At 35.7% G+C, this 13,626-nt stretch overlaps 1 protein-coding gene across 3 annotated transcripts in view; it reads left to right on the forward strand.

Annotated features, from left to right (window-relative positions):
• LOC117338810 (transcription termination factor 2-like) overlaps positions 1–13,626 on the forward strand; it is a 54,279-nt gene that overhangs the window by 593 nt on the left and 40,060 nt on the right. For all 3 annotated transcript variants that reach the window (XM_033900161.1, XM_033900162.1, XM_033900163.1), the window contains exons 2-7: positions 1,199–1,304; positions 2,285–2,371; positions 3,384–3,447; positions 10,351–11,313; positions 11,766–11,901; positions 12,508–12,603. In XM_033900161.1, coding sequence (XP_033756052.1) covers positions 1,199–1,304; positions 2,285–2,371; positions 3,384–3,447; positions 10,351–11,313; positions 11,766–11,901; positions 12,508–12,603 — 1,452 coding nt within the window. The remainder of the gene's footprint in view (positions 1–1,198; positions 1,305–2,284; positions 2,372–3,383; positions 3,448–10,350; positions 11,314–11,765; positions 11,902–12,507; positions 12,604–13,626) is intronic.

Genomic DNA, 13,626 nt, shown 5'->3' on the forward strand with positions numbered 1-13,626 from the left:
GGGAAATAACTAGCAAGAACTAAAATGTATATATTGTATTTCGGTTACTTCCACTGCCGTAACAATTTATTGCATATGGAAAGTTATAAGAGGATGTCAGTCGGTATAAATCATTCCGTCGCATTTATATGCATGCATTTAAACGATGTATACCGTTACCAGTTCTTGCCACGTGGAGGCCTCCTCTTTCAAGAACCATAATGTTTTTTTGTTTTTTTTTTTGTGACCTGCCTGGGTGTAGTTGGCCTGGCCTTTTTACGACTGGTGTTAATGTTGTCGTCACTGGAGTAAAGTGTCGGCGGAGATGTTGGTATATACTCCTGAAAAGGAAGAGAATTTAATTAAAATAACAGTCAAATGATATTGGTATATTTCCAATTTAATATCATTATATATACGAGAAAACAGCACTCAAGAATGAAGTAAGAATAAAACAATATATCAGAAACGTATAACATAACACATTATACGTCTCAGAAAAAATCGAACAAAGGCAAAACATATTTCAAAATTGATATTTAATAACATTTTCCCCTGTAAAATGAACCTTCTTCACACATTTAATACATATACGTACATGGATACATATACAGTACACTGTATATTATAGAGTAAGGCTGACTTTTACCGAGGCAGAAATTGTCTAGTCACCTCGGCCTCGACCGACATGCGCAAGGGCCGAGGTGTCCAAATACCCTCCCAACAATGCCAGAGGTTTACACGACGAGAAATTTATGATAGGCGCCACAATAACTTCAGATAAAAAAAAAATCAGCCGACCAGTTGCCTCTTTTGTTACAGGAATACTGTGATTGAAACATTTTTGTCCTATAGGCCTAGAGTCAGAAATTTTCCTCGGCGTACTTCAGAATGACATCTGCATTATAAAAATATATCCATCGTAATAGGAATGAGCATAATGAAAATAAATTATTCTGCCTGGTGCTCAAACAGTCAAACTAATTAATGGCCCCTCGCCGCTCTCCGAGGAGACATTTTACACAAGACTAAATGCAAAGTCCCACTGTAGACTGAGCTAGTAAGGTGACCTATATATATATACTCTAGGGCCTATATTGTCGCATGAAAATGTAACATTCCATGCAAACTTGATCACTCTCCGACCTGAAATCCAAGACCACACACATTTAATTCCTTTCAATATATATTCTATTATTTTCTATGTTCAATCCAAAAGGCCAACCATGCATGCTGAAGACTGGAACTAAACCTGGTGCTACTCAAGGAATGAGCTTCTATGTATGTAGTAGAACTGACTCTTGTGGCTTTGCACAGAAGACAAAGTAAGTGCTTTGTCAGACAATTGCAAGTTATATGATATTTTGATTTTCTTACAAGTACCTTGATAGTGTTCTTTAGGAATTAATTTGGCTTATATAACCATTCTATAAAGATTATAACAAAGATATATATAGTAAACAGGAAATTCTATAAATCCCTTTGCTAAATACATTTGTCAATCTGTTTATGTTATCACTAAATTTATACTTGTATATTGTGCATTATAACAACAAAATATTTTGAAACACCTATAGGAAGGTGGGCAAGGGTATTCAGAGGTTAATGTAAACACCTATAGGAAGGTGGGCAAGCTTCAGAGGTTGATCTAGACCATTTTTACTACCGAAATTAGGTAGTGTATTCCCCACTGATGGTGTTTTCCCCTTTGAATAAAAACAAATTCCCCATCAAGAAAAAATCCCATAAAACAAGGGAAAATTCTCCAAAATGGGAAATCCCCCAAATTTTGATGAAAATATATGTAAGAATTATAGCAAAAAATAGCTGTAAAATGTTAAAGTTGAAAGAATAATTCAAGACACTGACTGATCATTCCTTTAAACTTCATAATGGGTATACATAGTATTCCCAAAATCCTAGATTAACCTCTAGTACTAGTATAATACACCATGTTGAAGGAAAATATCCTATTTGACCATGTGGTATATCGCATTCAATTGTTACTTATTTTAAATATACAATTCTGAGCCATTGTCAGTAACTTATCCGAAAATCAGAAATATTTCATGAAATATGTATACGTATAATCATATATATCTATGCATTAGTAATTTAAAACAATTTAAGATGATGGAAATATTAAGGCACAGGGATCTGACTTAGCAAAAAGTCTCAACCCAGTACAGTACATATTTACAGATTTTACAATTTGTGCCAAGTCTGTGTGTTAATATAATTGATATAAGTTATTCATTTTTATATACTGAGTAAAATAATCTAATTGTTAATATTTGTCTCTCAGTCTAGCTTCACAAGATTGTCCCAACCATCCAGGTATTACAGTGGAACTCCAGTCTTTGTCATATGGAAAGATTTCTGGTGAACACAGGTAAGGATATGTAGCATTGTTAAACTGTAGTTTGGTCAGTCGTACCATTTACCATACATTTCTGTATTGCCTGCTCATTATTATTATCCCTGCGGAACATGTTTGCGGGGATATTAAATTGGACTCTGTCAGTCCAAGGGATTTTCTGGGCTGTAACTTCAAAACCATTCAACTTAACATCACAAAACGTTCCCTATATATTAGGTTAGTGCCCTAGTTGTGCCTTTTGCTCTTGAGGACATTTTATTTTTTATATTTTTTTCTGTTACCAACTTACCATGGAAACAAATTCAAAAACACAAAATTATTGTTTTAATACTTTCCTTTTCGGGCTACAGTTTCAAAACTATTCTACTCAACTTCACAAAACTTCCTGTAGGTTATAGTGCCCTAGTTGTGCCTCTTCAAATTGACAACATCTTGTTTTTAACATTTTTTTTGTTACCATGGAAACATAGTATAAAACACAAAATTACTGTGTCCTTTCCGGGCTACAACTTCAAAATATTTCCATTCAACTCCACAAAATTTCAGTATATTTTAGGTTAGTGCCATATAGTTGTGCCTATTCAAGTGAAACACACATAGAATCTATATCAAGATAGAAATGATGCATATTTATCATGTTTGGGTTTTTATACCAACAGCTGGGCACATATTTTGGGGCTCCTTGTTGTTATTATTAGAATATTCTTCAGTAAATTAAAACATAAGTTAAACACAAATTCCTGACTTGCGTGTGCATGTACTTGTATTTTTTATATTGACATTTTTGCATATCAATACATTGTCAGTTGGAGTTGTCTCCCCTGATGTGTTTTGGTTTAATCATTTATAGTAGCAAGGACTGGCTAAAACAGGAGAAATTTGAGAATGGAGAACAATAGAACTGTTGTATGCTAATATGAGCAAATCACAGAAAATTTGATGCGTTGTGACAATCTTAAGCATTTCTTATATGAAAAAATACATTTGTAAATCATTCATTTGTCCATGCATGCTATCTTTTCAGGAGATATTTCCGTTGTCGGGGGCGACCAGAAACACAAACATGGTGTGGCTATTTTTCTTCCAAGGTAAATTGTTAGGATATGTTTTACCTGTAGTAGAGTGTACAAGGTAATGATAGGATCTGTTTTACCTGTAGTAGAGTGTACAAGGTAATGATAGGATCTGTTTTACCTGTAGTAGAGTGTACAAGGTAATGATAGGATCTGTTTTACCTGTAGTAGAGTGTACAAGGTAATGATAGGATCTGATTTACCTGTAGTGGAATGTACAAGGTAATGATAGGATCTGTTTTACCTGTAGTGGAGTGTACAAGGTAATGAGGATCTGTTTTACCTGTAATGGAATGTACAAGGTAATGATAGGATCTGTTTTACCTGTAGTGGAGTGTACAAGGTAATGATAGGATCTGTTTTACCTGTAGTGGAATGTACAAGGTAATGTAAGGATATGTTTTACCTGTAGTGGAATGTACAAAGTAATGATAGGATCTGTTTTACCTGTAGTGGAGTGTACAAGGTATAATGATAGGATCTGTTTTACCTGTAGTAGAGTGTACAAGGTAATGATAGGATCTGTTTTACCTGTAGTAAAGTGTACAAGGTAATGTTAGGATCTGTTTTACCTGTAGTGGAGTGTACAAGGTAATGTTAGGATCTGTTTTACCTGTAGTGGAATGTACAAGGTAATGATAGGATCTGTTTTACCTGTAGTGGAGTGTACAAGGTAATGATAGGATCTGTTTTACCTGTAGTAGAGTGTACAAGGTAATGATAGGATCTGTTTTACCTGTAGTAGAGTGTACAAGGTAATGAGGATCTGTTTTACCTGTAATGGAATGTACAAGGTAATGATAGGATCTGTTTTACCTGTAGTGGAGTGTACAAGGTAATGATAGGATATGTTTTACCTGTAGTAGAGTGTACAAGGTAATGATAGGATCTGTTTTACCTGTAGTGGAGTGTACAAGGTAATGATAGGATCTGTTTTACCTGTAGTGGAGTGTACAAGGTAATGATAGGATCTGTTTTACCTGAAGTGGAGTGTACAAGGTATAATGATAGGATCTGTTTTACCTGTAGTAGAGTGTATTATAAGGTAAATTGTTAGGATCTGTTTTACCTGTAGTGGAATGTACAAGGTAATGATAGGATCTGTTTTACCTGTAGTAGAGTGTACAAGGTAATGATAGGATCTGTTTTACCTGTAGTAGAGTGTACAAGGTAATGATAGGATCTGTTTTACCTGTAGTGGAGTGTACAAGGTAATAATAGGATCTGTTTTACCTGTAGTGGAATGTACAAGGTAATGATAGGATCTGTTTTACCTGTAGTGGAATGTACAAGGTAATGATAGGATCTGTTTTACCTGTAGTGGAGTGTACAAGGTAATGATAGGATCTGTTTTACCTGTAGTAGAGTGTACAAGGTAATGATAGGATCTGTTTTACCTGTAGTGGAGTGTACAAGGTAATGATAGGATCTGTTTTACCTGTAGTGGAGTGTACAAGGTATAATGATAGGATCTGTTTTACCTGTAGTGGAGTGTACAAGGTAATGATAGGATCTGTTTTACCTGTAGTAGAGTGTACAAGGTAATGATAGGATCTGTTTTACCTGTAGTGGAGTGTACAAGGTAATGATAGGATATGTTTTACCTGTAGTGGAGTGTACAAGGTAATGATAGGATCTGTTTTACCTGTAGTGGAGTGTACAAGGTAATGATAGGATCTGTTTTACCTGTAGTGGAGTGTACAAGGTAATGATAGGATCTGTTTTACCTGTAGTGGAGTGTACAAGGTAATGATAGGATCTGTTTTACCTGTAGTGGAATGTACAAGGTAATGATAGGATCTGTTTTACCTGTAGTGGAGTGTACAAGGTAATGATAGGATCTGTTTTACCTGTAGTGGAGTGTACAAGGTAATGAGGATCTGTTTTACCTGTAGTAGAGTGTACAAGGTAATGATAGGATCTGATTTACCTGTAGTGGAATGTACAAGGTAATGATAGGATCTGTTTTACCTGTAGTGGAGTGTACAAGGTAATGAGGATCTGTTTTACCTGTAATGGAATGTACAAGGTAATGATAGGATATGTTTTACCTGTAGTGGAATGTACAAAGTAATGATAGGATCTGTTTTACCTGTAGTGGAGTGTACAAGGTATAATGATAGGATCTGTTTTACCTGTAGTAGAGTGTACAAGGTAATGATAGGATCTGTTTTACCTGTAGTAAAGTGTAAAAGGTAATGTTAGGATCTGTTTTACCTGTAGTGGAGTGTACAAGGTAATGTTAGGATCTGTTTTACCTGTAGTGGAATGTACAAGGTAATGATAGGATCTGTTTTACCTGTAGTGGAGTGTACAAGGTAATGATAGGATCTGTTTTACCTGTAGTAGAGTGTACAAGGTAATGATAGGATCTGTTTTACCTGTAGTAGAGTGTATTATAAGGTAAATTGTTAGGATCTGTTTTACCTGTAGTGGAATGTACAAGGTAATGATAGGATCTGTTTTACCTGTAGTAGAGTGTACAAGGTAATGATAGGATCTGTTTTACCTGTAGTAGAGTGTACAAGGTAATGATAGGATCTGTTTTACCTGTAGTGGAGTGTACAAGGTAATAATAGGATCTGTTTTACCTGTAGTGGAATGTACAAGGTAATGATAGGATCTGTTTTACCTGTAGTGGATTGTACAAGGTAATGATAGGATCTGTTTTACCTGTAGTGGAGTGTACAAGGTAATGATAGGATCTGTTTTACCTGTAGTAGAGTGTACAAGGTAATGATAGGATCTGTTTTACCTGTAGTGGAGTGTACAAGGTAATGATAGGATCTGTTTTACCTGTAGTGGAGTGTACAAGGTATAATGATAGGATCTGTTTTACCTGTAGTGGAGTGTACAAGGTAATGATAGGATCTGTTTTACCTGTAGTAGAGTGTACAAGGTAATGATAGGATCTGTTTTACCTGTAGTGGAGTGTACAAGGTAATGATAGGATATGTTTTACCTGTAGTGGAGTGTACAAGGTAATGATAGGATCTGTTTTACCTGTAGTGGAGTGTACAAGGTAATGATAGGATCTGTTTTACCTGTAGTGGAGTGTACAAGGTAATGATAGGATCTGTTTTACCTGTAGTGGAGTGTACAAGGTAATGATAGGATCTGTTTTACCTGTAGTGGAATGTACAAGGTAATGATAGGATCTGTTTTACCTGTAGTGGAATGTACAAGGTAATGATAGGATCTGTTTTACCTGTAGTGGAGTGTACAAGGTAATGAGGATCTGTTTTACCTGTAGTAGAGTGTACAAGGTAATGATAGGATCTGATTTACCTGTAGTGGAATGTACAAGGTAATGATAGGATCTGTTTTACCTGTAGTGGAGTGTACAAGGTAATGAGGATCTGTTTTACCTGTAATGGAATGTACAAGGTAATGATAGGATATGTTTTACCTGTAGTGGAATGTACAAAGTAATGATAGGATCTGTTTTACCTGTAGTGGAGTGTACAAGGTATAATGATAGGATCTGTTTTACCTGTAGTAGAGTGTACAAGGTAATGATAGGATCTGTTTTACCTGTAGTAAAGTGTAAAAGGTAATGTTAGGATCTGTTTTACCTGTAGTGGAGTGTACAAGGTAATGTTAGGATCTGTTTTACCTGTAGTGGAATGTACAAGGTAATGATAGGATCTGTTTTACCTGTAGTGGAGTGTACAAGGTAATGATAGGATCTGTTTTACCTGTAGTAGAGTGTACAAGGTAATGATAGGATCTGTTTTACCTGTAGTAGAGTGTACAAGGTAATGAGGATCTGTTTTACCTGTAATGGAATGTACAAGGTAATGATAGGATCTGTTTTACCTGTAGTGGAGTGTACAAGGTAATGATAGGATATGTTTTACCTGTAGTGGAATGTACAAGGTAATGTAAGGATATGTTTTACCTGTAGTGGAATGTACAAGGTAATGTTAGGATCTGTTTTACCTGTAGTGGAGTGTACAAGGTAATGATAGGATCTGTTTTACCTGAAGTGGAGTGTACAAGGTATAATGATAGGATCTGTTTTACCTGTAGTAGAGTGTATTATAAGGTAAATTGTTAGGATCTGTTTTACCTGTAGTGGAATGTACAAGGTAATGATAGGATCTGTTTTACCTGTAGTAGAGTGTACAAGGTAATGATAGGATCTGTTTTACCTGTAGTAGAGTGTACAAGGTAATGATAGGATCTGTTTTACCTGTAGTGGAGTGTACAAGGTAATAATAGGATCTGTTTTACCTGTAGTGGAATGTACAAGGTAATGATAGGATCTGTTTTACCTGTAGTGGATTGTACAAGGTAATGATAGGATCTGTTTTACCTGTAGTGGAGTGTACAAGGTAATGATAGGATCTGTTTTACCTGTAGTAGAGTGTACAAGGTAATGATAGGATCTGTTTTACCTGTAGTGGAGTGTACAAGGTAATGATAGGATCTGTTTTACCTGTAGTGGAGTGTACAAGGTATAATGATAGGATCTGTTTTACCTGTAGTGGAGTGTACAAGGTAATGATAGGATCTGTTTTACCTGTAGTAGAGTGTACAAGGTAATGATAGGATCTGTTTTACCTGTAGTGGAATGTACAAGGTAATGATAGGATCTGTTTTACCTGTAGTGGAGTGTACAAGGTAATGATAGGATCTGTTTTACCTGTAGTGGAGTGTACACGGTAATGATAGGATCTGTTTTACCTGTAGTGGAGTGTACAAGGTAATGATAGGATCTGTTTTACCTGTAGTGGAGTGTACAAGGTAATGATAGGATCTGTTTTACCTGTAGTGGAATGTACAAGGTAATGATAGGATCTGTTTTACCTGTAGTGGAGTGTACAAGGTAATGATAGGATCTGTTTTACCTGTAGTGGAGTGTACAAGGTAATGAGGATCTGTTTTACCTGTAGTAGAGTGTACAAGGTAATGATAGGATCTGTTTTACCTGTAGTGGAGTGTACAAGGTAATGATAGGATCTGTTTTACCTGTAGTGGAGTGTACAAGGTAATGAGGATCTGTTTTACCTGTAATGGAATGTACAAGGTAATGATAGGATCTGTTTTACCTGTAGTGGAGTGTACAAGGTAATGATAGGATCTGTTTTACCTGTAGTGGAGTGTACAAGGTAATGATAGGATATGTTTTACCTGTAGTGGAGTGTACAAGGTAATGGGGATCTGTTTTACCTGTAATGGAATGTACAAGGTAATGATAGGATCTGTTTTACCTGTAGTGGAGTGTACAAGGTAATGTTAGGATCTGTTTTACCTGTAGTGGAATGTACAAGGTAATGATAGGATCTGTTTTACCTGTAGTGGAGTGTACAAGGTAATGTAAGGATATGTTTTACCTGTAGTGGAGTGTACAAGGTAATGATAGGATCTGTTTTACCTGTAGTGGAGTGTACAAGGTATAATGATAGGATCTGTTTTACCTGTAGTGGAGTGTACAAGGTAATGATAGGATCTGTTTTACCTGTGGTTGAGTGTACAAGGTAATGATAGGATCTGTTTTACCTGTAGTGGAGTGTACAAGGTAATGATAGGATCTGTTTTACCTGTAGTGGAGTGTACAAGGTAATGATAGGATCTGTTTTACCTGTAGTAGAGTGTACAAGGTAATGATAGGATCTGTTTTACCTGTAGTGGAGTGTACAAGGTAATGTTAGGATCTGTTTTACCTGTAGTGGAATGTACAAGGTAATGATAGGATCTGTTTTACCTGTAGTGGAATGTACAAGGTAATGATAGGATCTGTTTTACCTGTAGTGGAGTGTACAAGGTAATGTAAGGATCTGTTTTACCTGTAGTGGAGTGTACAAGGTAATGATAGGATCTGTTTTACCTGAAGTGGAGTGCACAAGGTAATGATAGGATCTGTTTTACCTGTAGTGGATTGTACAAGGTAATGTAAGGATCTGTTTTACCTGTAGTGGAATGTACAAGGTAATGATAGGATCTGTTTTACCTGTAGTGGTGTATGCAAAAACACCCATAGCTTATACCAGCTGTATCAATAGTAATCAGACAGCAAACAAAGACATTCGTCAAATTTCCAAAGCACTAATCTTTCTCTTAATTTTAACTCACTGGTTATGAGTAACCGTGAGCTAATGCTGTACCCCCGTCATCGGCGTTGGCGTCCCACCCCACTTTAAAGTTTTTGTGGTAAGTTTTTGGAAGTCCAAAAGTACTACATGTACACCTCTCAACCTTCTAATTTAGTGTATACATTCATTAGAAGTCTAGGAGTGAAGCTATTGCAAAATCATGCAGAAAAAAAATGTGATTTTTTTCGCATTTTACCATTTTGTGGACTAAGCTTTTTTGGCACCAAAACACACTTTAAAGATTTTGGGGTAAGTTTTTAAAAAGCTTGTTAGTCCACACCCTTCTAATTTGGTTTATACATCCATTAGAGGTCTAGGAGTGATATTATGTGACATACAATTTCAAAATGACATGCTTATATAAATACATACATAAAACATTAGTACATAGTGTGATTGCTGCTGCCGGTGAGCTTACATCACATTATGTAGACAATACAGGGTAAAGCTTCTGATATTTTAGGTCGCTGTGGCCTATATTCACTGAATTTGGTAAGAATTTGATTTTAGCTCCATTTTCATCAAAAGGGAATGGGGTTATAATTTGATACACAAACAATTTCTGGTTTTAATACAATATAAATTGCACAACGATATCAGATCATCTTGATCTTCAAATTGATCTCTACTCTTCATGTGGGATTAGCTTAAAGTATATATCTACCTTATATCTTAGAAAGGTTTCAATTTTGTATGTGTTTGCATAGGTCAGACCCTTGTGAAATATCTTAAACATCTGTTGTAGAATGCATGTAAATTATTTTAATGATTTACAGAAATTCATAGGTATTAAAAGATTGTCATTCATTTCCTTTTTCAGAACAATCCATCACAATTTCCAGAGAAATTTACAAGCCCTCAAGAAAAACAAGACCAAAGCCAGGAGAAGGTTGGTAGAAGGTCAAGTAATGAAAGATGTGGTAACTCAGCTACCTCTGACCAGATCACAAATAAAATGGAAAATCTTGATCTCCACTCTGGTAGGAAAGAACAAGGGGACAGAGACAGTACAAACACTAACAAATTAAAACTCAAGAAAAACATTCAAGCTGCTTCAGGACCATCGGGAGATATCAGTTTTGCAGCATTATCTCAACAAAACAGACAGGAGAACTCCAAGAGCTCCACAGTGAATGACGATAGCGGTTACAGTGCTGAGAAGAAATCTGCCTTAAATCATCTGAAGATGGGTGGACGCAGGGAGTCTGCTGCAGCTTGTATCGACCTCACAAGTGACAATGACAGTGGTAGTGATGGTGACAGTGGACATGAAGATGAAGGGTTAGACGATCCAGACCTATTTACTGATCCGGATGTAATCAGTCTTAATTCACAGGCTTCAGTGTCGCCGACAAACTCTAACAATACTCAAAGATCTGACACAAGTCCACATGCTTCTGTTATCAGTAAGACAAATGAAACCAGACACAATTGTCTTCCATCTGAACGGACAACAGCAGAAATGACATCTGCGGTGCCAAAAAATACAGTTTCTCAGTCCAACAGTGAAAATCCATCGCATATTACTAGTAAACCTACCATGCCTTTGCAGTCCAAAGACAAAGATCCGCAGTCATCCCAACTCTCTGGAAATTTGAAAGTTTCATTACAGGCAAAACCGACGATGACCTCTGGGCAGTCAAAGGTCACTGTTCCAGACCCAATAGTCAAACACACATCTCAAAATATCAGTACAACAGGATTTCAAACAGCAAGCCAGTTTAGTCTGAAGCAAGATATTGATGCAAGAGATAGCCTATTGAAACAGTTACAAAAACAGAAGGTAATATTGATATTCATTGATATTCAAAATTTCTGATCTTTACCTTAAAAAAAATACAAGAGATAGTCAAAAAATCAAAAGTATGGTCTAGATCTGAGTGAGGTGTTCTGATTACTCAAATGCTTTAATACATAAGGTGTGTTTAACAAAAGTCTAGTCGCTTGTATATAATTACTCCTTTCTAATTGGACCAGATAGAACTACTAAAACTGAGTACCATATCCGTTGACAACCATGGCAATGCATCATTATGCAGTGTATACAATTAATTGAAATTTTATTTTTGTTATTTTGAATTAGAAATCAAGGCTTTCAAACAAGTGATACCTCTGTCTAGAGTATTGATGATAGGTATACATGTAATGCATCATAATGAGTCATACTCTTTCCCAAACGTGAATTTTTTTCATTTAAAAACTTAATTTTGTATGAATGCTGTTTATTCATTCTAGCAAATCATAGCGACTGTAAAAATGTCAACCCTTCCAGACCGTGGAAAAAAATTGATGGAGGAAGTACAGAAACTTCAGAATGCCATTTCCATCTACAACAAAAAAATTGCTGACCACAGTACTAAGAACAACACAGGTAAGATAATGTGGCATGTGGTTATTCATCAATAGTTAGATTACAGTGATAAATCTTTGTTTGGATTACCTCCCCTGTATCATCTACTGAATCGCTACATAGATTTCTAAAACAATACACCTGAAAAGCATTTTTAAATTGAAAAAAAAAGATTGACCTTGATTCTCACACACTGTGTCTTTTATTGTTATTAAAAAGATTCAGGTGTACATACATCTGTAGCATTACAGTCGCCAGACTAGCTGAGTTATATCATCTGTTTGGTTGTACAGACAGAGTTTCTTGTATTACTGCAGAAGGAGCAGAGAGCAGTATACCTAGAGACAGTGGAATACATTTTACATATACTTGAATTTAAAGATGTGAAGCCCTCTTTTAAATAAATGTAGATCCATGTAAATAGAGGAGTACACATCTTAAATTTGTGTTGAGAATCAGATATATATTGTGCATTTGCTTGAAAACAATCTAAATAAGAACCCCCCCTCCCCCATTTATTTGATATTACATTTTGAAAAAAAAAAAAAAAAAAAAGAGTTGGTTACTAAAAAATGGTCAACTGTGTATTATTGTTAATTAATTCTGGATTCTATATTTAAAACTCAGGTACAGTCAAACATCCAGAAATCAAAGTGATTAAGGTACCTGCTAAACCAGGAGGCACACAGAACACAACAGGACAACTCCAACAGCTACCCCCAGGTAAAACATGGTACACATGCTAGCATCATGTGATGGTGATGGCTATCGGGGGGTATATATTTATAATTCATGATCAATCTGAAATAAAATAATAAATTCAGTTGTATAACGTTAACCCAGTAAATCCCTATAGTATATTATTGATGTTACTGTATTACCTGGTAAATTCCTTTCTAATTATAATGTCTATTCCAGGTTTTTTTTATAAAAATCATATATCACATACATTATTTATTAATATGTAGAAATTATATATCGATCAAGCAGAATCAAATCACAAATGTTCACGTAGCCATGCAGTTGAGTGTTAGAAAATATTTCGGTATGTTTTAAAATTGACATGAAAAAAGTCTTAAGAAGCAATTACAGTCAAACTTCGATGTTTCGAAGTTCAAGGGACTAACAGAAAAACTTCGAAACAGCGGGACTTCGAATTATTCATGGTTGACAATAGATCGATGTTTTCTTGATAATGACCATATCTGTTAACGTAACATGTCATCAGTGTTTTCGTGTTGATCGTCGCCTGTCATGCTCACATCGGTTAATTTATACCTCAAACACAACAAAATAAAAATTCTTTTCATTAATTATACCTAAGCATTTTATTAATTAAACAAAATATGTATCGGTTACAAAACACGTATATCGCGTTTAACAGATAGAGCAAAAGAAGTACAATGCACGCTTACGTAAGTCGTTAGGCTTTTCTGCTAAAGACACGTGCGTTTACGTTATGTGCATATAAAATACGGAATGCCGATCGGTTTGAGAATGCATGATTGAATGACAAATAATCGATTGACTTGGATATTTATGTATAAGTTTAAAACGTGACACTTTGAATATGAGTGAAGCTATCGCTAATTGTTTGTGTTTAAAATTGGTCCGGTTGTTTTACAGTTCCGTAAAATTTACTCACCGACCGCTGATTTCAATGGCGGCGGAGATTATCAGAGACGACTACCGAAATGTTTTACCGGAGTGATTCAATGTCATGGCTTCTAAATACACCTATTATCT

The sequence above is a fragment of the Pecten maximus genome, chromosome 12 (genome assembly GCF_902652985.1).
Source record: "Pecten maximus chromosome 12, xPecMax1.1, whole genome shotgun sequence".
Classification (NCBI taxonomy): domain Eukaryota; kingdom Metazoa; phylum Mollusca; class Bivalvia; order Pectinida; family Pectinidae; genus Pecten; species Pecten maximus.